The following is a 26303-nucleotide window of genomic DNA, read 5'->3' as shown; positions in this document are numbered from 1 at the left end:
TTGTTCCAGTAACCTTTCTTACTTCAGGGCTATCTATTGTTCCTAAAATGTCCTTGAGAATTGGTGTGGGTTAATCCCAGTAGGCAGCTAAGCTCCACACAGCCACTCGTTCACTCCCCCCAGGTGGAATGGAGAAGAGAATGGGGAGGGTAAAAGAGAGAAAACCATATTCATTGTAGCAGTATTTTGAACAAAGAAATTTCTGACTTATATTTATTGTAAAATACAATAATTTTTTAAGTCCTCTGGACGAGGGAGTAGTATCTCAATGTGAAGTGAGAAGTGCTCTTGTCTTACAGGGCCAGGAACATCTTTGAAACTCCCTGGAACTAGCCAAGGTGGAGGCCCCAGCCCAGCTGTTAGGTATGTGATAGTTTATTTTTTTTAAATGCGACTACTTGGAAATGAACAAATCTTACATTTAACTTCTGAAAATTAAGTGCTTCAGGTACAACTGTTTAAATTCTCTATCAATAAATACCACATAACGTAAGGATAATGTACTTAACATCTTCAGGCCAGTAACTCAATCAGGAAGACCTATTACAGGATTTGTGAGACCCAGCACGCAAAGTGGACGGCCCAGTACTATGGAACAGGCGATAAGAACACCTCGAACAGCTCTCACAGCCCGTCCCCTTACTAGTGCTTCCGGGGGATATGTCAGGCTGGGAACGGTGAGTTCTTTGACTCTCTTCTCAGAATGAGGCATTTCTTGGTCATACCTTCTGGCACAGTGACATTATAGTTTACTTAAAAGCTGCATCTAAACTCCAGTTTGAAGGAGGAGAGCATTTTTAGATTTTATTTAAATTACTTTTAGGGTTTGAAAATGATACTTCTTGTTAGTTTGCTGATGTGTTTATATAAAAACATAAATCTGTAAGTTCACTGAAATTCACGTAAACTCCCAATTCTTTTAGACACATTTTTATTCACTGAAGGCCATGAAAAGACCGTGACATGATTTCATTATGAGCATCTTGAAACCTTCTCCAAGTTTTTCAGTTTACTACAAAACAATTACTAAGTGCTCAGTGTCTGTCCCTTCAAATGATAAGGAAAATAAGCCAGACTAGTTCTATCCCGTTCTTTTGGCAAAATTAATAAACTGCAAGCAGCAAGAATATATAGTACAGATAAACATCACATTAATGGCAAAACATGGTATCTTCTCGCTGTTGCAGGTAGGAACTGATCTTTCTGAATCTTTCGTGGAAAATTTTTTTTTTTATGTGTCCCAACTACCAAGGTACATGCTTAGGCACTGCATGGAAATGGTGGAGAGAAGGAAATAAAACGAAGTTTTTGACAGATGTTTTGTTTGGGGGTTGGGAGTTTTGTTGTATACTACTAATATTTTGAAAATTTTCAGGAAAAGTGTAGGGCATCTTCCCACTTAAAAGACTTCTTTTTCCTCTTCAGGCTTCCATGCTAACAAATCCAGATGGCCCTTTCATAAATCTGTCTCGACTGAATTTAGCAAAATATGCTCAGAAACCCAAACTGGCAAAGGTACGTAACTGTTTTTGGTTAACATGATATCTTTTTCTTATTTTCGGGTGTCATTCTAATGTAACCGTACATGGGATTGGGAATAAAAACAATGATGAAATATGTTGTAGAGGTGAAGTTCAGAAAAATAGTGTGTTACCTTTTGACAGCTTTTACCAGATTTGAAATTGAAAGAATGTCTAAAGAAGTTACATAGAAAGTATAATCTAGGAAAAACTTTTGTGGGGAATAAAATTTTCCATTGGTAAATAACTTGAACTGCACATATAGGAGTGATGAAGGGCAACTAAAAAAAGGAAAAAAAAAAGCCAGGAGCAAAAAAACCTGCAGAACCCTCCTTAATGTCTGGAAATGGCAATCCTGGTCTAAAAATGTTCAGAAGGTTTGGATTCTTTTGATTTTATGGCATGAGTTAACTGGTTTTATGTAAAAAGATTTCATTGTTTTGTTCAGAATACTTCATTTTCAATTAAGAACATCTGGCTGACGATCATTGAAACTGAGACTGTCTGACAATAGAACAGGTTTATCCATGTTATCTGCCCAACTTATTTCAGCTCTGAGTGGCAGGGACTGAAAGCTGTGTGATGATTTATCATTCTGTGGCCTTTCAGTTGAATCTTTCCCCAACATAATCAGTTATGGATGAACATGTTTCAAAAAACAACTGTTGGGCTGAGGCCAGCAACTCATTTTGCACAAGGTATCAGACAACTATCAGACACCCTCTAGGGAGCTATATTTGGCTCTCAACCTAAAGTGGAAAGAACCAGTATGTATTCAGTCTATTTTGAGAAACACAGTGGTGAACAGTGTTAGAAGACTAGCAGTGCATAATAATCTGCTAGTGGAAATTAGCTCTTCCAGTCTAAAACTTTGGTTAACAGTTTTTCATAAATGACTAACAAATTTCTTTTCTTTTTAAAGCCTAATGTAGGCTGATGGCATTGCATTTCAGTGTGGTTTTTAAAGGAAATAAATTTTGTGTGATTGCATTGTTTTCTTCACCCACTCCTTGCATCATTGTCCCTTTGCTTCCTAACCAAACTAGGCAGAAGAGTAGGTATCAAATATGGTAATCAAAGGTATATCCCTGGCCAGGGTATATCCCTGGGGAGGCAGTCAAAGACTTCCAGACTATCATCTGAAGGCAGTTACAGATTAGTTCTTTATCAGTACTGAAAAAACTTGCATGGCTTTTGTCCAATTATGTCCTTGCTAGCAATCAGCCAGCAGACAAATTATTATAAATCCATTACAGTCTGTAAAATAGGGGGGATGTAGGAAACTTGGGAAGGATTAAGAAATGTAAGACACATCCATAAGAAACAAGTCTTAGTTCTTCTGCCCGAAGACAGCTAGCTTTTAATTATGTTTGGTAACTACATGCTATTTAAGTAGGTAGGTTAGATTTCAGAGGATGTTTTGTCAGCAACGGCCCTCAGGAATGAGAAACATACATATTTTTAACAATTTTCATTTTTAATTAGCATTTTCTGGGGCAGCTCTGTCTTCCTTCAGTTTCATATGAAAAGAGGCTTAAGCCAGAAATGTAAAACAACAGTCATAGAAACATCCATAGGCAGCAAGTGAACTTGTCAGTATTATGAAGCTAATACATTATGACATTAACATTTCACACAGAATGTAAGATCTAAGTTTAAATTTGGAGCTACATGGATTTATAACTTTTTTAAAATGAAACAGCATTAAGGGTAAAGCCAAAGCAAGAAGTGAGACTTCAGACTGCACTGTGTGTTAAGAATAATTGATTAAAGTTTTAAAATTTTCTGAGCTGTCACCTCTCCCACATGCAAAAAAGATGATAAATCTTCTAGCTATTAAGTTCACATCCAGAACATGCCGAACCTGGGCAGTAGCCACCAGCGTGCTTGTAACAAATGTGGATAGAGCCTTCCTAAATCTTCATTTGCAAAGCCCAGCCATGATGATGAACTTCACATAATCAGCCTGTATATTCATGTTTGTATATGAATACTTCCTATGTACTTCTTTCTAATGTACTTGCAAAGTATCCTCACCGTATCTTTTTTCAAGTTAGATTTTTTATCTTTTCATTGCGTGATGAGGTTTTCCAGTGTTTTGAAGAATACTGAAATGTGCCTTCTCTCTGACCAGCATTAGCCATTTTAAAGACTATCACAGGAAACAGCATAGCAGACATAAAAGATATCACCTGTCACCAGACAGAACCTCTGGTAAATCTCAGTTAGCAACTGGTTTATGGTATGAAATAGAAAGTTTTATCTTTTTTAGCTTGTGGATTTTTAATAGAGTTATTAAGATAACTCTAGATATTTTTATCCAAGTGAATATTCAGTCACTTAAATCCTTTTGAAGGTCAGGCTGTATACATTGTGCCACCCATACAAGAAAACATCTTTTTTTTTGTCACTTTAGATTTACACACTTTTACTGAATGCTTCTCTGTTACTGAACTAGAGGAGAAAATGTTCCACTACTACTTTATCGTCTATTCTATTCTTATCCATCGATTCTAATCTCCCTATAAATGTGTTTCTATTTATAATTCTTTAATGTCTTTTAATCATCTGTTCAGAGTCTTTTCTGACCAAAACTAGAAGAAAAGTAGGTCATGGTTTACTTTCCTCACCAGACACGACAATTCATTAGTAATTCTCTAGTTTCCTTAAGTTAATTATTTTAAGGATTTTGTCTAAGAAAAGCTGGCAGAAAGGTCATGGAAGCCCTTAGGAGACTAAGGTCTTGTTCTTTCTTTCTTTCCTTATGGGACAATAGTTTTTTCTAGTTTTTTAGAATGAATTATACAAATTTAGAAAAATGTTCTGTTCTTCTGAAGCAATTAAGACCTGGGATTTGGATGCAGAAAAAGTTCAAGGTTCAACTCAATTAAACCTTGTGTTACTAGCACCCATAATACAGTTCTGGGAATAGAGGCTTCCACTGTCCATTTAATTGCCTGTCATCTTTCAATATCATGTTATTCACTGAAAATGCCACCCCCCATTACCTATTATATACTCATCAATATATAATATATATATATACCTATATATACTCATCTGTGTTCTAGTGCAGAACAGCTCCAACACAGTATGACTTGACTAGCTTTATACATGAGTAAACAAAAATGCAGTTATGTTGCTGTGCAGTTGTGGACTTATAAGCAGTTAACCACAGCACAGCTGATGCATGTAACTTCTTTAAGCTTTGCTATTATGATGGTGTATTTGAGTTGCAGCAGCAGCACAATATTGTTACTATTTATCGTTTACAAATAATTATAAAAAGGAATTTTTTCCTTTACAGATCCGAAAATTCTGTAGGGCTTAGGATTGTTTTCCCCTAAGGCAAAGTTTGCTCAGCTCACATTCTTAATAAACCTATGTTTATTTAAGTAGGGTTAGCACTACATAAACACCTGACATTGCACACTACATGACACCTGTCCATTGCAAAAAGCTTTTTTTAGATCATTTGTTGATTTTACTGCTAAATAGTCATGAAAATTGTGCAAGATTCTCAAATCTACATTCACTTTCAAATTATAGCTGCCTTTTTTGTTTTAAGGTGATGTTAAGGACCAGAGATAAGAGACAATTCCACTAATCTCTTGCAACAAATTAAGAATTAAGATGCTTTCCTGTGATGACAGCATAGCACATCTATGGTTTTTGTCTATTCAAGTCTTAAATAAATGTAATTTCAGCAATTGTGATGTGTGAATGTGATTGCTTTCACAAAGAATTAATTTCTGCCTAACATAATCAAGATTCTGTATTCCTCTAAAATAATATTATCAATTTTTGTCTTCAAATATGACAATATTTTAAATATTCTTCTGACAGGCATTGTTCGAATATATATTTCACCATGAAAATGACATAAAAAACGTGAGTATATGTTCCATTTTCAGTTTTTATTATGTATGATTCAGGTATTTCTGTCAGTATTCTGCTAAACTAAGGGTCCAGGTAGTATGTCACACATGTCCAGGTAGTAAGTACAGAAGTGAAGCATTAAAAGTTGCTTAAGAGAGAGAAATCCTTTCTTATAGGGGTGATAATCAGGGATGATAATTTGCAAATACCAAGCTATGGGTTGCTCTCCTTTTTGAGAAGCAAAACATTCTAATGCTTAAAACTGGGTCCCTCATCTATCAATATGGTAAGGTCTCTGCATTTAATTATTTCATGTTAACAGAATTTACTGGAACCTGAGCAGTAGCTGAAACTACAGGTCAGGTAGTGAACTGCCTAGAAAGTTCAGAGTCCTGTGGCTGGAGAGTAAGCAGTAAATTATGAAAGACTGTCTATTAACTGAAGAAGTTGAAAATACCTGACAAAACAGTGATTGAAATGAACAATATTTGACATTTTAAACTGCTGAGATGATTGCTTATGCATTTGGATGAATAGAAAGGAAATATATTTGGTGAAACTGCATAAAAATAAAATATCAATGGGACTTTGAATAGTTTTTCTAGAAACATAATTCCATAGTGCTGAGGTGTTTTGTGGCCTCAAGAGAAAGATTAAATTGTCTATAACATTTATTCTTCAGAAGTTTTCCTAATTATAATTTTCGTCTTACCCTATCCAAAATTTTTCTTCTGTGGTTCTTATGTTACTGCACTGAATGGGTAAGATCAAGTTTGGGTACATATTGTTTAAACTTTCAGAAAGAGATAAAGGTTGCAGAAGTTTTTTGGCAGTTATTCAATTAATAAAATGTCAAAATATTTCATTGCTATATTTGATATATCCACCCAGTTGAAATGGAATGAAATTTCTGCTTGAGGTTTGTTTGAAAGAAGTTTATGTCAATAATGCATAGTTGACTAGTTACTGAATTTTCTGCAATACTACCAGCTGGTGTGTAATTAGGCCTGGAGTTAAACTCTCCAGTTAACCAATAATACACACCAAAAATATTTTGCTGTTGTTGACATAGATGATAATTATTTCCAAATGTGCTGCTATGTGAAGTTTTTTAATCTAATATGGAATGATTATTGTTATACACTGTCAACTTATTGTATAGCATTCTTTTAAGAGGATTGAATTGTAATGCACTCTTAATCCAAAATACCATTGAAATGGTAAGTAGAAGCATCAGAAATGTCAGAGAGAAATAGCAATTAACATTTGCATATTCTGGTACTGAATATGAAGAAAGTACCTGGGTGTTAGGCCACTAGTAATTTAAAAGTTATGTTGTTTGTTACTGAAAGCTCAGTTCACTAAGAATAAAAGAGTCACTTGATAAGATGCCACATGTGCCTGTGACCTACAGTTTAAGGACATGCAGGATCTCTAGGCTAGATAGATAGTTTTATATAATGCAGGTAATTTTCCAAGCACTCCAGAAAAAAATTGTAAAATGTTTCTGCACTGTGCTGCATGTATTTTGAAATCCTTGCTGAGAGTCCCAAATGAATGACTTGCAGAAAAAGTTTTTCCTATGTTTTTTTACATACTTGAGCCTTTTGAATAAATATCTGTGAGCAAGGAAGTGCCAGCTTAGTCACGACCATTTATTGTGTAATGAGAGGGAGATCAACATGTTAATGACATCATCTTGTAGGAAAAAAAATTGTGTCATGCTTCACAGAATGAGGTGCCTTTATAATGTAATGTATATCTCTGAAGAGATTTTTTTTAACTGTTCAGTTTGCTTTCTGTCATTTGCTTTCATTGACTGTTTTCTACACCATTTTCAATGTAATTTTGTTCTCCAAACTGTCCTCCCTTCCTTTTGAACTTCATCTGCATTAATTTTTCTTAAACAAAAAAGAAACACTTTAACTTCTGCATTACTGTGGCTGCATCAATGTTTATTCACTTCTCCTACCAAGTGAAATTTCAAAAATTCAATTTCTTGTCTCCATAAAAGGATTCAATTGCTTAGGATTCAGCAGGGAAACAGCATGTATGTTAACTTTTTAAAAATGGATCTGGCTCTTGCTTGATCACCCATTAGAACAGTCACTGACATCTCTTACATCTTTGTATTTTCTGCTACTGTGTGAGGTTGCACATTCTTAAAAAAGAACCAAAACCCAACAGTTTTCTACATGAGGTGAGATGAAAGAGCTTGAAATGCTTGGAAGCCAGAGAAATTGACTTCAAATTTGAGAAGTCTTTCTTGGGACTTTCTGCATGAACAGCATACCAGTTCCTGCAGTTTTGCAAATAAAACACAAATTAGTAGTGACAATATCCTTCCTTTGTCACTGTTGATCTGGAACAGTCTGTACTGTTCTCATTTATTATTATCACGTTATTATTTAAGAAACAAAGGCAGTTTTATTATTTATCTTCTGTTTCATATTCTGCCAGTATATAGTACGAAAAAAAAAGACTCATCAATTTCAGTTTAGAAATGCTATTAATCAGTGTGCATTCAGATGAATAAATAGTGCTAGGAAATTGGTTTTAATTAAAAGTAAATACATCTGTAATCTGTCCATTATCAGAAACGTGAGTCTGCAAGTAAAAGAGAGAAGCACTGAGCTTGTTCAGCACTTGGAAATGTATTCAAAATTCTTTCGCCTTATTTAATGAAAAATTAAACAGTTCTCTGAACAAAATACTGTTATCCTATCCGTGATTGTTCTTGACTTGTTTCCTTTTGAACACATCTACTTAATAACTGACTTTCTGTACTTCTTGAGCTATTTCTAAAAGCCATTTTATGGGCTAAATGCTCTAAGAGCAGGACAGTTTGAAAGACTTGTCCAGAAATAGTTCAGCTGCTACTTTTTTCAGTAGACTGTGACATCATATTTTGCCATTATTTGCGGATGGGTAATGATGACAAGATACTTTGTCCTGAGGAAGAACAATGAGTGTACAATGCATACGTATGGCCAGAAGTCATGACCTCTCGTATTTCTTTAGATCTTCTTAATACTTTGTAGTTTATACTCTCTGATAGGAATCTATTTAAAATGGAATTATGTTAGATTTATAAAATACAGGAATCCAGAAGACACTCGCCAAAATAGACTGTGTTAAATTGACCATGGCTAATGTCATTTGCTCAGCTATCTTATAGACTATCTGGGCTGATTTGTCTACAAATAAGACTTCAGTCAGTAATTGTTGCTGGGAAAATTACTGCCATTCAACAGCACATGAAAGAAGCAACAGATGCTTGCTTTTGTTTCCATCTATCTAATTTCTTGGTGCATACAATACTCTGTATGAAATTACTGTTTCAAACAACTTTACCAATTTCATTTTGCAATAGCGAAGTTTGGAAGTCTTATTTATAGTACAGTTTAGTTAAGGAAGGTAATGGTAAAGAAATGAAACTCAGAATCATGCTAAATACAATTAAAGAATCAACATTATTTTTCATTCTTTAATAAAAACTTTTTTTTAGAAAACAGAAAACCCACCGAGTCTCAGGGGTTTTTAACATTTTTATTTGCACAAACATAAGAACTGACAGTAAAATAAATCTGTTCTGAAAGATTTCTTGGGGTTAAAAGTGTTACTGAAATGGACTCTGCATATGTGAGTATGCTAAGTGCTCTAGACAGGAACAATTTCAGCTCACCGGTATGTCCACATGGTGAGTTATATCCTTAAGTTTGTTAAAAGTTTTAGGACAATCAGTTTGGGTTTTGAACTAATATGTATTTTAGAATCAAAAATCCTTAAAAAGACATACCAGTATCTGGTAATATCCCAAATCCTTCATGTTTTTCCCTTCCAGTTATTAATATGACTGCACCAACATTCTGCAATGCACAGGAGTGCAGGACAGGTGTATCAATACTGCTTTTATAGATTGGTTTTAAATTAAAATACCATGCAAATTGAGCATTGATTTGTACCCAAACTGTGCAATTAAAAAAAAAGTTTGCACCAAACTGAAATTTAAATGTGCTTGGTGTTGGTACTGACAAGGTGAAGACTTTTAAAAGACTGAATTAATTTACTAAAATTTCAGAGGCCACATTGTCAAAAGATTTTGTGGTAATACTAGCAGAAATTCTTAACTCTTAGGATGCACAAAGCTTTCTCAGACAAACACTTTTTAGAAATATTTCTAACATTGATAGTATTTTTTGATTAAAGTTTTTATAATCACTTGTAGAGTATCAGAAACAAGATCTTCCTGTTCCTTTCCTATTTCATTAATTGGAAAGTATAAAAACAGAACTTATTTTCATAAACTAACTTCGAGATGAAGTCATGCTGTGTTTCTTGATGTTAGTATAAGATCCCAGTAAGAGTTCAGGATCTTCACTGACAGATAAACGGCTGATGTTAGTGTCTAGTAAACCTGAAGCAATCTTAGTTTCCACTTTCCAATAGCAGCCAGAATTGTTAGCCTTGCATAAAATAATTATCAGAAATAATTAAGGTAGCAGGAAGAAACCTGAATGTGCAGTTACAGAAGAGGTCGTTTTCTGAAACAGTCCTTCTTGAGCACTTGCCATGAGAGCACCCTGAGGAAAGCTCTCTGAAGCATGCTATTTGCAGCATGATCCTTGCTTGTCTGAAGTGGCTGCTCATGCTGCATTAGAAGCAGGTGTGGTATTTGACAGACACACACATTGTTTATACATTCGCCATTATAGTTGTAGCATCCAAAGGCCCTGTTTTACAAAACCATTAAGAAACAAAGGGCAACCAAGAGCTGAAAGAAACAGTGAATTCGGAGTTGTCAGTTTTCCTGAGTTTTCTCTTTCCTGTCTCAGAGGCAGGGAATGACAGCTGTCTCTTTCTCTTTGGGGCAGCATCGATGCAACTCCTTATCCTGACTTGCTACAGAAAACAAATTATTCTTTCTCACAGAGCCAAAAGATACCTATTTGCCTAAGTTGTCATAGCTCCAATGATTTTGCTGCAGTGTGTCAGATCTAAACGCATTTATTACTTGCAACCTCATTTTGCTAGCAGGAAGAACAGGAATCAAACCTAGGGGTAGATGTGACTAAACTGGGCTCTTACAGCATTTCAAATATTCAGATTAATTTTTCCTGGAAGTTATTTGTTCCTCTGCTACTGAGTGACCAGTGCACAGAATTTTATTTATTGTTCCTAGTAGATAGCAAGGTTCTGATTCCTGTGGTCTGCAAAATGTTTATGAAGACAAACAAATAGAAAAGTGAGCTCTTTGTTATACAAACACGGCATTAGATCTTTTTAGACTATTTCTGATATCCCTAAAGTGTAACAAATATAGCATGGCTTTGATATGTTCTGAGAAAAAATGGAATTAATAAAAAAGAAACACTAACAAGTGCGTCTATGGTAGACTGTGGTACAGAACACACATCTGTTTGTTTTAACACAGATTTTGAAATTATAGCTTAAATATGAAAAGCCACAGATTCTGGCTGATGTGGCTATCAGAGCATACCTGCTTTTCCAGTATGCCAGACAAAAGAGATTTTAGACCTCCACCATCTTCAATAGCTATCTATTTCTTAAGATATTTCTCCTGTAAAATAGTTCTTTACATTATAGTCTTTGCAAAGGAAGAAATGTGTCTTACTGTACACATCTGAGAATTTCTTCCCAGAAATGGAGGCAACCTGATATTAGCAATGAGATGACAATTTCTACAGTATTTCAAATTCATTGAACTTATTTATTTTAGTTTATTTTTACTTTTTTTTAACACCTTTTAGTGAACAATGATGGGAAGCTTGGAAAAAGTGTGTTGGCTTAAACAAATAATGTATTCTGAAGCAGCGCTACAGGAGTCTGATCAATTGATTTCCTATTTTCTCTTTGAATTAGAAGAAGCTGTTTGGATTGTGTATTTTTATAGGGACAAATAATCCTTTCAGCTGTTTTATGGACTGAACTATAAAAGTAATAAACATAAAGCAATGCTTCAACCTAAAGGTTACCTGGAGTTTTTGTTCAAAATTTTCTCTTTACAAAAATCTTTACATTGTTCACATTGTGCTCTTTTTCTTTGTGTAAACACTGGTGGTATTAATTTTAAGATGATGGGTTTGTTTTGGAAGGCTCTAGATTTGGCAGCCCTTGCCACCGAGCACGCACAATTCAAGGACTGGTGGTGGAAAGTGCAAATTGGGAAGTGCTACTATAGGTAAGCCATTGTTTATTTCTTCTGTGATGAGTGAATATGAGTTCAGGACCTGTACTGCTGGGTGTGTTGCGCGATGCTGAACACTGAGAAACAGTTCAGCAAGTGTTTCGTTGGAGACCTCTGTGCTTACAGTTAAATCTCCTTTAATATACAGGAAGACAACACTGAGGTGTTAATATACAGGTATCAACACTGAGTACCTTTAAGTAACTAATTACTTGCAACTTTGCCTTTTTTAATGTATTTTAAAATCACTATTTGAAAAGTCAGTCAATAAATGCAAAGAACTATTGTTAAAACAGACTACACAAAATAAATATTACAATATTAGTTTGAGAAACTAACTGTCACGAGGTCTTCAAATTGACGAAACAATACATAATAAAATATTTGTGTTGGACAGTCTCTGCCAGAAGTACATTGCCCAAGAAGTATCAGTTCCAAAAATGGCAAGGCCTCAGGTCTGGCACCCCATAACCAAGCATCTAACAAAAACGACTTATGAGTACCCCGACACTGTGCAGCCATGCATCTCTTAGAGGAAAGAATGGAAACAGCAGGGAGGAACAAACTTGTGGTGAGCAGTTTGGAGTGATTGCTGAAGATATAGCTATGATAGTAACAGTTTTACCAAACCAGGAGAAACTCCTCCTGATACAACCCTACTCTACATAAGTCAAACAAGTACTGAGGCAGTTCCCCCTTTCATTCTTTACAATGAATTTGTATGAACACTATATTGGGTGTTAAAAAACGGAAGCATCATCTGCAGTCTTTTCAATTCTATAAGCAGTTCTTGTATTGATAATACAAAGCACTTAGCCCTTTAAAATTCCATATTGGACCTTAGCTTGAAACTATTGCTTCTTTTTAGATGGCCAAACTAATGCAGTTCATCACTAGTCTTAACTTTTATTTGATATTCTTTAGAAGATCAGACTGACTTTTTTTTCTTTTTTAGCTGTGGTGGATGCCAGGTATCCACCAAAGCTGTACTATCACATCCCTCCTCAGCTGGGCAGAGGAGAGAAAACAGGGACATAGATGAAACTTCAACTTCTCTCAGAAGCCATCCCTGTAGCCCCCCAGCTACCAAAACCTTGCCATACAGACACAATACATGAGCTTAGAGGTCATTTATTACTTTCAGGATTTTTATGAATAGTGTTACAGAGACTAAAGCATCCAAGCAGGCACATGTACTTCCAGGATCCCAAAATACCTAATGTCCCCATTGACTATGTTTCTTTGTTTTACCTGGCTTGTTCTGTTTCTGTGTTGTGTTTCTTCAGCGAGTATATGTGCACTATGGCTGAAGGAGACAAAAGGCAATTTGCATATGAGAAAGTGTACCTTTTTGCTGTTGTTGAAATGGCACGGTCCTCTTAATTTTGTAGTTTATGTAGCATTTATAGATTAATGCAAAATATTTGACACTATAAAAAAATGCCTTTGAGATGAAACAGACTTCTGTGAGGTTCATGCGCAGTGGAAAGTATCTGTGTGATCTTTGCCATGGGTGAGGAAATTCTGCTCCAAAACAGTATGGGTTGAGACATGAATTTAATTGCTCATTTTCTGCTGTCCCTTCTAAGACCAGGAAGGAGTCCTATGAATACAAGTACATCGTTATTCACTTATCACCAGAAGGCTGCATGGGGGGCCAAATTTCATGGATTTGTCTTTTTCATAGTTTTGTTTTCTTAATGCATATAACAGCATGGGTTTTTTTAACGCGCACACAAATATGTGGTCTTAAAGTGTGCTTTTGGGCAGTTCATATTTGGTTTAGGGTGTGCTGCTTCATTATTTAATAAACTTCTTTTAAAAAAAGCAAACAACAAATGAGTATCTTCCATATGTATCTGTTGTCTCTTTAGGTTGGGATTATATCGTGAAGCCGAAAAACAATTTAAGTCAGCTCTCAAGCAGCAGGACATGGTTGATACAATCTTGTATTTGGCAAAAGTAAGTCACAGATTTTCTTGTTTAAGAATGAAGTGAAATTCCAAACTATGCCTGAGAGTCCATATGGCACAAGAGCTCAGTATTGAACTTGATACACCATTGTGTTTAAAAGTATATGCTCTCCTGTCACTACCAGGAGTCATTCTGCAAATACATAGAGTCACAGAATCAGAACAGTTTGGGTTGGAAGGGACACCAAAGATCATCTGGTTCCAACCCCTCTGCCATGGGCAAGGATACCTTCCACTAGACCAGGTTGCTCAGAGCTCCATCCAACCTGGCCTTGAACACTTCAGGGATGGGGCACACACAATTTCTCTGGGTGCTCCCTATCCTCACAGTAAAGAATTTATTCCTCCTATCTAATCTAAACCTACCCTCTTTCAGTTTGAAGCCATTCCCCCTTGTCCTGTCACTCCAGGCCCTTGTCCCTTGTAAGAGGTCTCTCTCCACCTTTCTTGTAGGCTCCCATCATGTACGGGAAGGCTGCAATTAGGTGACCCTGAAGCCTTCTCTTTTCCAGGCTAAGCAATCCCAACTCTCTTAGCCTTTCCTCGTAGGAGAAGTGCTCCATCCCTCTAATCGTCTTGGTGGCCCACCTCTGGACTCACTCCATGAGCTACACAGAATGATTAAATTGGCAGAGTGATTAGATTAACGAACCAATTTGTTATGGGAGATATGCATCCCCCCGCATCATTACTAGCTCAAACAGGAGCTGTATTTGAACCTCCACCTCTCACTCCACAGACCAACTCACTCAAGTATAAAACATTGCACAACATGATTTAATGACTGTCAGTGGACAGGCAATAGAGTGAGGCACTGAGGTACAGTTCAGTCTGACAGAACTGGAAAGATAAGACTTGAGTTAAGCAGCCATTAAAAAATAATAGGATTGCGTCCAGTTCTGTTGTGAACAGACTGATACTACTGTACTGGTTAGTTTTGTTTATATTCATTATTGCAACAGCTATCTGGGTTTTAAAAAATATTTTTTGAAAACTGTCTCTCCCTTGAAATGTAATTTATTAAAAGATAAAAGAAAAATAAAAAAATTAGGAGTATTTAAAGTCAGGACTGCTGAGAAGTTAAAAAGTATTTCATGACCTAGGAGAGTTAGAAATAGGATATTTTAATAAGAGATAAGAGAGATACCAAAAAGAAAATGGAGCCATTCTACTTATCCATCTGTTTAGCATCTAAACCTTAATTACTATAGCTGTAGTACTCTTAGAAAGCAAGTCTCCCCAAAGCAACTGCAAGTAGATGGAAATTGTCCCACCATTTTTTCATTTCTTCTGCCACTTATCTAGATAGCATCTCTACAGACTGCAGAGATGTTGGACAGTGTAATATGACACTGGATGTGGGAATTACATAGTAGAGTACTGTGGCTGTGTGGTTTTAGCATCTGTAGTGAGTGGTTCTTTGGAGTGAACCTCCAGATAAAGCAATAGAACAGATTTGAGTCATTAATACTCAAAAAATGTACTTCATAAACAAACATAAAAATATAAAAAAGGAGTAGATCTAGGGGAGTTACCCCTTTCCTGATGTAATTAGTGCAGTTCTAGTCTACTAAGTACCATGCCCTCCAAACCCCTTGCTCTTTTATTGCTTTTCACAAGAAGACATTAGTTTTCTAGCTTAATACAGGAAATGCAAGTGACATTAGCAGAATGAGTGTAAAAAATGCCTGTATTTTTTTCATTTTGCTAATGATCAACTTGAAATGGCAGTCCCTTTGCTTGGAAGGCACTCACAGTCGGCAGCTCTTTGACAATTACGAATATCGTTGAGTGGTCATAGGAAAGAATTGTTTGCAAATATCTGCAGCAGTATATATCTATAGGGTTGCAAAAAAAGGATCTATGATTTTGGTTGTTGGCAGTCAGAAGTCCATGAAGCTCAAGGGCAAAAGCAGAAACCATGTTTGGAGGTTTCTCAAGTGTTCAGTTAACATTGATATTTTTCTTACATTTCATCACAAAATGTTTGTATCAGGATACCAGTCACAGATTCTTTTCCTTTTTTAGTAGCATCAAGTATTAGCACTAATTAATGTAATATTTCTCCAACAGAAGCATTCAGAACCCTTTTCCACTCAGTGGAATACAGATTAATCATTCCAGCCATCTAGTTTCCCAAAGCATATGTGCAGGGTTTTTCCCTTCGCTGTAGCTCTATTTACCATACCCCACAACAGGAGGCCTTTACAGTTGTACTCTCAGATAGCTGCAGGGGTGGTCTCTGTCAACACATTGCAACACATTGGAGTCCAATTCTCACACAGTTATTATCCACATTACACATTTTCATAATCAACACAGAAGCCAAAATCGCAGAGGCAAAACTGCCCTCTTTCTGTAGGATTTTATTGTTTGTGATGAGAGATTGGTAGAGCAGTAAGGAAACTTGAAAGTGTCACTGCTCTGTGCAGTGCAATCTTATTTGACTAAGTAAAACATTTTGGTATTCCAGCACTACCCACCTGAAGATCCAGTTCTTTCCAGCCTAAACACAATTTTTTAAAAATATATTAAACAGGGCAATATTCAGGGTGATACCTTTACCTCAGTGTCAAAGTATATTATTTTGGTATGATAATAAATAACTAGATTTTTTTTTTTAGTAGTAATGTTCAAATTAATTAATAATGTATAGATGGTATGTATGTAAATTTAATTATTTTAAATAAAACTATTTTATCTTCATTACGCACATTTAGTCAGTATTCACTCCATTATTTTCTCAGTATTATTCATCATCTCAACTAATGGTTTATTGCATGAATGGAGGTGTCATCCCTTTTATTTCTCTCCCATGTTAAACAGCAGTATAGGTATAAAAATCAGACATTTAACATGTATATACACTTTTTATTTGCTTAGGTGTATTTGCGCTTGGATCAGCCCGTAACAGCTTTGAACCTTTTCAAGCAAGGGTTAGATCGATTTCCTGGAGAAGTGACTCTTATTTGTGGAATTGCCAGAATCTACGAGGTATGCACCCACTATACAATCCTTATAGTGGCCAAATGTAGGTGCTTGAGGTAGAAAAAAGAGCCACTAGTTGAATATAACTGTGAGATCCCATTTACCCTTGACTTGAAGAATCAAGTCCACATTGAGCCAAGTGGTCCAGATGTTGTCCATGTAGTTGAGGCTAGTTTATATATGTTTCATCATACTAAAACTGCTCAAGTCACCAACAACCTGCTAGCAGGATCAATCGGCAAAATAGTTTACTCATCAACGTTGTTTTTATTTGCACTAATGTGTTACCATTAGTTTCTTAAGCCAGTGAGAACAGTTGAAATGGGAATGTTTTTCAGTTAGGAAGCAGATGTCATTTTAAGTAGGATTCGTTTTAAAGTAGTTTCATTTTAGCTTGGTAACCATGCATTTTGTGTCTTAAAAGTGTGTATTTTCATGTCAAACAGTGGACTTATTATCGTTTTTCACTGAAAGTTGGTAATGATGCTATTCTAGAACAAATGTTTTAAACAAAGTCATGAATTTATGGTTTTTTTATCTACATTCATACTTGGCATTCAATCCTGTTCTCATCATTCTCATCTAACCCCTAAGCTTTAATCTATTTTCATATTTAATCCTTTGTGTCCTTCAGCAAGGAAGAAAACAGCTGCATAATTTTTGGAGGCTTTTCTTTCTGAATTGTTAAACAGTTATTAATATGGATATTATTTTGCCAAACCATATATAACATTGCATAACTCTTTAAGGAATTATTAAGGAGCAACATATAGTTGATAGGATCTAGTTTTGCACTGACACCTGATTGCAGGATTATAGCTTCATTAGCAAAGATTTGTACTGCAACACAGGGCTGTTCTCATTACATAGATTCCCAAGTGGAATATGTGCATCAGCCATCTTAATCACAGCTTTTCTTCCCTATCGCTAACTTTTTACAGTAGGAAGAGTTGCAGAGGTTTTTTGGTTTAAAAAACCCCATAATTTTTAAAGAGACTGCTTTAGTACTATCTCCTTTAATCACAAAAAATCCATTTTTTAATAGCTAAATACACTGCTGAAGTTAAACAAAAGCTTATTCTTTAGTTATGTTGAGAGCACAGTGTATCTACAGCACACAGGTACAAGTTATTCCTTTTTAAATACAGAAATGAGCTTGATCTTTTTTCTGGTGTGGGACAGGGTTCTCTGGACCTTGCACTCATCAGAAACAGTGTGCCATCATTTACAGCAATGAGTTCACCCTAATTCGTCCTCCAAGTAGCACACATCCAAGCATATATTTTTATACAATATAGTTCTCTTCACTGGCATATCCTAGGTAGTACAAATTTTGGTAAATTCATGATTCCTGTTTACAAAGGCACATAATAATTCTTTATATGCAATTATATTCTCATTTTTGTACAGAGGAATTCATGAGTTGATTTACAAAGCATTGAAAATAATTGAGACATTGACCGGGGAAGTAAGTGTATTCTGTGTTACCGTACTGGGAAACTGACTGCACAGCTCTGTGTATCACAGACATTGTGCGAGAAGTGGCAGGTGCCTATTGCATGTGTGTGGTGGGGTGACCCTGGCTGGATGCCAGGTGCCCACCAAAGCCACTCTAGCACTCCCCTCTACATCTGGACAGAAGAGAGAAAATAAAATGAAAAGCTCATGAGTTAAGGACAGGGAAAGATCACTCACCAATTACTGTCACAGGAAAAAGAGACTTGGCTTGGGGATATTACTTGAATTTATTACCAATCAAAATCAGAGCAGGATAATGAGAAGTAAAACAAATCTTAAAAATACCTTCCCCCCATCCCTCCCTCCTTCCCAGTCTCTCCCTGCTCCCTCCTCAGTGGTGCAGGGAGATGGGGAATGGGGATTGAGCACAGAGGGTAATAGTGAATGGGGTAACATCAGAATGGTGACCTGTCAGTAGTGGGGTTCCACAGGGCTCCATCTTAGGCCCTGTGTTCTTCAGCATCATAAATGGCTTGGATGCAGGACTGGAAGGGATACTAAGCAAGTTTACAGATGACACAAAACTGGGAGGAGGTGTTGATGACTCCCTCAGAGGCAGGGAGGCCCTGCAGAGAGACCTCGACAAATTACAGGACTGGGCAATCCCCAACCATAAGAAGTTCAGCAAGGGAAAGTGTCAGATTCTGCACCTGGGATGGGGCAACCCTATATGTTTGTACAGACTGGGGAATGAGATGCTAGAAAGCAGTGCCACAGAAAGGGACCTGGGGGTCCTGGTCAATGGCAAGTTGAATATGAGTCAGCAGTGCCCTGGCAGCCAGGAGGGCCAACCGTGTCCTGGGGGGCATCAGGCAAAGCATCGCCAGCCAGTCGAGGGGGGGGATTGTCCCGCTCTGCTCTGCACTGGTGCAGCCTCACCTTGAATATTGTGTGTAGTTTTGGGTGCCACAATATGAGAAAGATATTAAGTTATTAGAGAGCGTCTAGGGGAGGGCAATGAAGATGGTGAAGGGCCTTGAGGGGAAACCATAGGAGGAGCAGCTGAGGTCACTTGGTCTGTTCAGCCTGGAGAAGGGGAGACTGAGAGGATACCTTATTGCACTCTTCAACTTGTGAGGGGAAGAGGAGTGGCAGGCACTGATCTTTTCTCTATGGTGACCAGTGACAAGAGAAAGGTTGGATTTTTGTCAGGGATGTTAGGTTGGATATTAGAAAAAGGTTCTTCACTCAGAGGGTGGCTGGGTACTGGAACAGGCTCCCCAGGGAAGTGGTCACAGCAGCAAGCCTGACAGGAGTTCAAGAAGTGTTTAGATGATACTCCTTGTGGGTCCCTTCCAACTCAGCATGTTCTTTCATTTTGTGATTCTGTGAAGTACTGTACAGGACACAGGTAAAGCACTCAGTAGATTGACATTTTAGTAAGTTCCATGATAAAAATAGATGATAAGCAGTAGAAGTAATTGGAATTTTTGTCCAATTGTGTAGGAAATGAACAATATCTCCTCAGCTGCAGAATACTATAAAGACGTCCTAAAACAAGACAATACTCACGTGGAAGCCATTGCATGCATTGGCAGTAACCATTTTTATTCAGACCAGCCCGAGATAGCTCTGCGGTTTTACAGGTATCTACACTTGTGGAGAGGGAGGGAGGGGAACTAAATGTGTGGGAAGGTAATATAAGGGATTGAATTTTGTATTGCTGATAGCAAAAACAAATTAGGAAATTGTCATGGGAGGATGAACGAGCATTTGGACAAATATCACCATAAAACTAGCTTACCAACTTATGTATCTTCTCATCCAGTGATAATTACATCACTCTCTTAAAAATTTGTCATCATTACATGAGAAGTATATAGAAGTATCAACAAAGATTATCAAAACAGTTATTCAACTAATCCACAAGTAAAGTTCTTTCACAGCATGAGGCAGTTTGAGAACAGTGGATCTTACTTTCGGCTTCAATTGCATCCAAGAGGCATAAGGACTTCCTATTTAGCCCTTTGAAAAAGAATAATCTTGAAAAACTTCACCTGAAGTGACCAGGAGTTCTGACCACAAAATCCCTGACCTGAATGTGGGCTGGGCTTCCTGCATGTTTTACTGAAAGCAGTAAAAAGATAGTGTTAAATACTGCTGCTTACTTTTTATTTCGGTACAGTCAAGAGTGCAAAGGAGCCTGACTCATGTTCTTGAGTCTAATAGCAAATTAAGTCAATAAAAGCACTTCCATCTCATTTCTGTTGGACCTGAGCTCTTTTATGCGTTAGGTTAAAGAACTCACAGTCATGCTGCAGACAACAGCCCTTTTTCTCTGGCCCTCAAAGCATTTCTGTTTTTTCTATAAATATTAACAGAATTTTTATATCTCCATTCTAAAAGACACACCAAACAACATCAATTTGAATCAAAATCTGAGTTATGCTTCATATGTAAGATTAATGTAGATTCACATCTAGATGTACTATTACTAATAAAGCAGCACTGAAGGATAGGAATCAAGCAAAAAATTGAAGTCTGAAGAGTTATAAAAAGTAACTGCAACGAATTACAGCTTGATTGAGGCCAAGGGATTGGAAAGAGGAAATGGAGAAAGTCTGTGTCCAGCTCTGTCTTGCAGTAAAGTCAGATCATGTGACTCAGTCAAAAAGACAGAAGTTACTAATTTACACAGACTGTTTTGCACAGCTTTGATTCTAATAAAAAAATGCCCTGCACTGCCCTTCATGAAACTACCAAGTGTAAGAGTATAACACTTGTTTTTTAAACCCTCTCAGAACAGGGAGAAAGTAGGAGAGAACTTTGTCTTTTAGAGTAGAACTCTTATTTGAAATAAATCAAAAAATAAATGAAACAAATATTTTCTTTCAATCTAGACGGCTCCTGCAGATGGGTGTTTATAACTGCCAGCTCTTTAACAATCTGGGCCTCTGTTGCTTCTATGCCCAGCAATATGATATGACACTATCTTCATTTGAACGGGCACTGTTTTTGGCTGAAAATGAGGAGGAAACAGCAGATGTGTGGTACAACTTGGGACATGTGGCTGTGGTATGAAAAATATTAACAATCTTTCCGAATAAATACAATTGGGAAAAAAAAAGTAAAAAAAGTAACTAGGAAGGAGTCATTTCCCTACTTGGAAATACAAAACCCAGTAGTGTACAGAATAAAGTCCAGTACAAATGGAATTTTTTTGCACTTCAGCAGAGAAGAAGCAGCAAAAGAAAAAAACCTCTGTACTTTACAGAATGTGGCTTTCACCTGCTAAAAAATGCTTACTCCCCACTGTCTTTAACCTTCCCATCTTTCTAAAAAAATTGCCACATGTACCTGCCTTTGAAGGCCTTGGCTACAGTACAAGATAATCTGACAAAAAAAAATTTAATTCAAGATATTTTTCTGGGAACTGCGTTACATGGAGCATTAGACCGATTCTGTTGTCATAAAAATACACATTCAGCAGCAAGTAACCAACACTAAAGCACTGAGTATATCATAGTTGAGAAAGCACGTTCCTCTGTCTCAGAGACACCTATAGAAGTATTGTATAAACATGTGATAAACTTTGTTAAATTTCTACACAAATTTTCATTCTTTGCCCATTTTTGCAGGTGTCTTTCCAGAAGTTGTGTTAGATTTCTCTTTAGCTGCATGCCCAGAATAAGTTTACTGAATAAAGTTTTTGACAGCTTTCTAATGTGAATTGTCTTCAGATGTTTTCTGATAATGATTTGAGTCAGAGAGAAACCCAGCTGTTCATCTTGCTTTTATTGCAACTGGGATAAACACAGTAATTTGAAATTTGAACTGATGTACCTGTATTTTTTAGCATTTGTCACTTTTGACGTTTAACCTGATGCTATATCAATGTTGTTCATAACACTGAAGTACTGGTCAGCCGCTCCATCCAAGAAATGAATCTCCCTTAATTTTTATCTTTTTTTTTAAATATGTGTAGAGACAGAGAGACAAGATGACTTCCTCTCTGGAGACATCTTACCCTGCTATAGACAGTAGCAGATAGCATAGTCTTTAGAAGACACTTCAGTCATCTAAAAGTTAAATTAGATGAAGTGAATATCCCTTGAGGCATGAAATTATTCTGTCTAGAGAAAGAATAAGAAAAAAATGCGAGGGTCTGGGAAGAAAGCACATATGCTTCTGATCAGCATGTTTTTATTGTAATTTGCATTCCTTGTTAGTACATATGGGTGAAAAAATACTACAGACAACAAAACAGATGCATGGTGTTTCCAGTCTTTTCACACATTAAAACACAGTCTTACTTTTAGGGGATAGGAGACCTGAATTTGGCTTACCAGTGTTTCAAGCTAACGTTAGTCAACAATAACGACTATGCAGAAGCTTACAACAACTTGGCTGTGCTGGAAATGCGAAAAGGTCACATTGAACAGGTCAGTGTTGAATCTCAGCCTAAGCAGAATGCTTCATTTGGCCCTGTGGTATTTAACAAACGTCATTTCTCTGAGGTATCATATGAATGTCTAGCTTACTGTTACAGGCAGAAAACCTGGATAATTGTTATGCATGTTTCACTGCAACTTCCATGTTGTCATGCTATCTCCCATTAAACTGCTCATTCTTAGGCTTATCCAAATGGATCATCAAAGACAAGCAAGCTTTACAGTTGCTTTGCAGTTTTTGAGATTTTTTTTTTTAAGTTGTGGAAGTTGTGATTGCTAATAACTAGCACTGCAGAACCTTTCTGTTGGAATCACTTCCTGTCTACTTTAGTTTTTGGCTTAAAATTTTCAATTTACTTCTTGTATCACATCTATTAATTAAAAATCAGGATCATCATGGCAATAAGTTGTGCCAAGAAGAATAAAAAAAAGTGAAGATGTTTTGCTTATCTTGGATTTTGTTTCACAATGTTCTTTCATAAGTAGTTACATGTACTCAGATGTTTCAGATTTAGGGAGTTTTAATAGATTCTTAACTTTGCCTTCTCAAACAGTTTACAGATACTTTTCTTTTTAAAAATTTTGGTTTCTTCCCCACTAAGTTCTCCATCTTCTAGTAGAAGCATTCACAAGTTGACCTTAATTTTGTATTGGATTTACAGCATGAAAATATACACCCTGATACTTAATTTCTTTTACTTTTGTATACCACTATTTTACTAGTCAGAAAAAAAAAGCTGATTTTATTAAAAGTTTAGAATGTGAAAGCTGTCACTTTTATGATAAAATTTATGTTTCCAGGGATGCTTAAGACAGTACTGTTAGAGACAATAGATAAATACAGTCACCTGTTCTTTAAATACTTGTTTTTATTTCATATACCTAATATATTCTCTTCAGTGTTTAAAATTGAATTGCTTAACTGAGTATGTCTCAATATGGTTTTTTCTGACTCAGCCAAGAGTCTTTATTAATTTCAATGCTATTCAACTGTATTATGCCTACACTATTGGTGTAACCATGTTGAAAATGGCTTTCTTAGTAAATGCCTAGTAGAGAAAACATAGGATGATTTCTTTTACGAATTATTCATATTTCACTGTATTGTTTTTTTATTTCTCTGTATAGGCGAGAGCTTTGCTGCAGACTGCTTCATCTTTAGCACCTCATATGTATGAGCCCCATTTCAATTTTGCCATACTCTCAGAGAAGGTAATGCACTGTCCTGTTCTTGTAATCTAAAAACTGAGTCTTGGTGAGGCAGGTGGGTTTTTATTGTTAGTACTGAGAATTTCAGATAGGAAAGACAAAAGAATACAGACTGCACAAACTCAAGGAAAATGTAAGTTATGTTCTCATTTTAATACCCAGAAGTGTGTCAAAGTAGTCATTCCAGTGTGCTTTTGAGAATAAATGAGGCCAACTAGCTCTAAAGTAACTTTTTAATTGTCCAAATGCCTAGAAGATGAACAATTCATTAACAATTCCATCTACAGTCTTTACAGTCATTGGCTTTTTCAGAATGTGAAGTGAAATAGTATAATATGATTTATCAGTAATTATAGAAAAAATATCCTTTATTTATCCCATGATCTTACTGATCTCAAAAAGAAAGTCAGTTCTTCAGCTTTACAACCCTTGAATTTTTTGTGTTAATAAGACACTGTATTAAGAATGTGCAACATTCTTGTTAATAAGGAAATCTTGTATAAGTCCTTACATTTTTCACAAGAAAAAAATTGATTCTTTGCTTGTGCCTACACTTTCAAGATTCTGTTATGATTCTGTGTTGTGTGGGCAGCTCAACTCCTACAGATACTAAAGTACACGCGTCAAGAAAGAACAACCCATTAATTTGTAAGCGTATCCTCTCCATTGTGAAACATAAGATGGTTTTGAATAATTGCATATTTTACCTACCAATTAAGGAGTAAATCCTAGTCTGCAAATGTCTTGTTGCGTAGCTTTTGCACAAGGAATCCTCATAGGTTACGGGAGAAGACACACAGCCACATCAGCCAGGTGTTGATTCAGTGGGGTAATGCAGTCCTTAGATTTGGTGTAAGGCCATGGTTTACAAAGCATGACTTCACTGGCCAGGACCCTGGTTTCTTCTCCTTCAGAGAACTGTTGCTGCACCGAAGCTCTGCGTTGACTGATACACAGGGAACAAAGGCCTCCTTCTGACTCTGTCCATAACTCCTTCCTTTCCATCCAGGAGTTATCACTTTTACTAGATATGTTCCCAAACATTTGAATTCTTTTTTGCTGAACCCACTTTCTGAGATACTTTCCTTTTCATCCTTCCAAAAAATGATGGCTATTTAGGAAAAAAAGTTAAGTTCCCTAAGTAGGGAACAATTAGTTATAAAAACAGCAGAGGAGCAACATCAGTTCTCTAATATTGTGAGAAAGCAGGAAATTACGTGGAGTTGCAGTTTTTACAGATGCCTTATGGGTTGTGTTTTTCTCATATATACTACAGCACTTTTGTGAAGTTTAAAAGCAGAACTGCTGGTTTTTATTCTTCCTTACTTCAAGCTCTAGGCATGGTGTGTACCTTGTCCATTCTCCAAGAAGTCAGGTAAAATGGGATACGTAAAGTTGCTGTCTTGAAGCATCCCTCCCATTAAAATCACATCTATCTTTTTCTTCTCATCCCTTGATGTAAGGGGGACATAATCCTGAGTTCAAAAGTCTCTATACTGACTCTGTTTGCTCTTAGGACCAGCTAGGTTTAAACATTCGTGAGCATCAGAAATGTACTCCACAGGATGCACAGAATACATGACGCAAACACTGCAGTGCTTGGATTTTCAAAAGTGTTTTGTGTTTTTCTTATAGGTTGGAGATCTTCAGAGGAGTTACACAGCTGCTCAGAAGTCAGAAGAAGCATTTCCAGGCCATGTTGATACACAGCAGCTCATCAAACAGTTAAAAGAGCATTTTGCTATGCTCTGATGAGCGTGTTTTTTATTATGTAAGAACAGTTAGCCAGAGCAAATGTCCCAAACAGCATTTTGAAAATACCAGCTCAAAGTAGATGAACTATACTTAATGCATTCCTGTGGCAAAGCCTGTGTTACTTTGAGTATCAGGAAAGGTTTAGATTTCAATTTCTTGTCATCTTAAAACGTAACACTTATTAAAAGGCAGCTAGAAGACATTGCAACTATATACACAAGAGATTACAGAAAAGGATTTTTTTTCTGACTTTTGCGCAGAAAAAAGTGGTTTTAAACATTCCCACGTGACAACCTGTCAAGTAGTAGAGTAAGAATACTTCCTACCTGGTCTTGAAACCTGGCTTTTGATAGTATACTTTCTTACTGAATGTTAAGTTTTAAAAATAAAATACCTAAAAAGAATTTAAAATACATATGTAAAGCAGAAGTTCTTGTATTCCTTGTTGTATTCTTTGTGTATGAATTAAATAAATTCAGTTCCTATGGTTTGTCTCATTTGTTTATGTAAGTTAAATTACATCCTTATTGCCAGTAATCTTAACATACTTTGAAAGACTCCACAGAACTGGTACAAAATAGCATAAATGTATGTGTTCATCCCTACCCAGGAGAGAGTTTATTGTGGATCTCAGTAAGGGAGAAGGGTATTTAGAAGCTTGTAGAGTTAAGAACTAATAGTTGAGAACAAGGCACTGGTGGGGTAATTACAGATGCTACCACATGAGCACTGTTGCTAGACAAATATTTGGATCATCAAGAATACTACTAAAAACAGCAAATGAAGACTTTATATCATACTTTGTGTTTTAAATAAAAGGAATTAACTTGCATGAATTCACAACTTGACCTTTTTAAAGGCC

At 36.4% G+C, this 26303-nt stretch overlaps 1 protein-coding gene across 4 annotated transcripts in view; it reads left to right on the top strand.

Moving 5' to 3' along the window:
- Positions 1 to 25938, top strand: part of TTC8 (tetratricopeptide repeat domain 8) — a 39144-nt gene extending 13206 nt beyond the window's left edge. For all 4 annotated transcript variants that reach the window (XM_027738676.2, XM_027738666.2, XM_039382807.1 and 1 more), the window contains 12 exons: positions 300 to 363; positions 518 to 677; positions 1426 to 1515; positions 5367 to 5411; positions 11516 to 11601; positions 13482 to 13569; positions 16464 to 16574; positions 19533 to 19672; positions 20927 to 21101; positions 22346 to 22468; positions 23606 to 23689; positions 25322 to 25938. In XM_027738676.2, the coding sequence (XP_027594477.1) occupies positions 300 to 363; positions 518 to 677; positions 1426 to 1515; positions 5367 to 5411; positions 11516 to 11601; positions 13482 to 13569; positions 16464 to 16574; positions 19533 to 19672; positions 20927 to 21101; positions 22346 to 22468; positions 23606 to 23689; positions 25322 to 25438 (1283 nt within the window). In that variant the 3' untranslated portion in view covers positions 25439 to 25938. The remainder of the gene's footprint in view (positions 1 to 299; positions 364 to 517; positions 678 to 1425; positions 1516 to 5366; positions 5412 to 11515; positions 11602 to 13481; positions 13570 to 16463; positions 16575 to 19532; positions 19673 to 20926; positions 21102 to 22345; positions 22469 to 23605; positions 23690 to 25321) is intronic.
- Positions 25939 to 26303: the final 365 nt, after the last annotated feature.

Source organism: Pipra filicauda, unplaced genomic scaffold (assembly GCF_003945595.2).
Source record: "Pipra filicauda isolate LSUMZ 115617 unplaced genomic scaffold, ASM394559v2 scaffold283_size971201_pilon, whole genome shotgun sequence".
Lineage (NCBI taxonomy): Eukaryota > Metazoa > Chordata > Aves > Passeriformes > Pipridae > Pipra > Pipra filicauda.
Note: the sequence above shows the minus strand (reverse complement) of the source record. Positions and strands in the feature narration are given on the sequence as shown.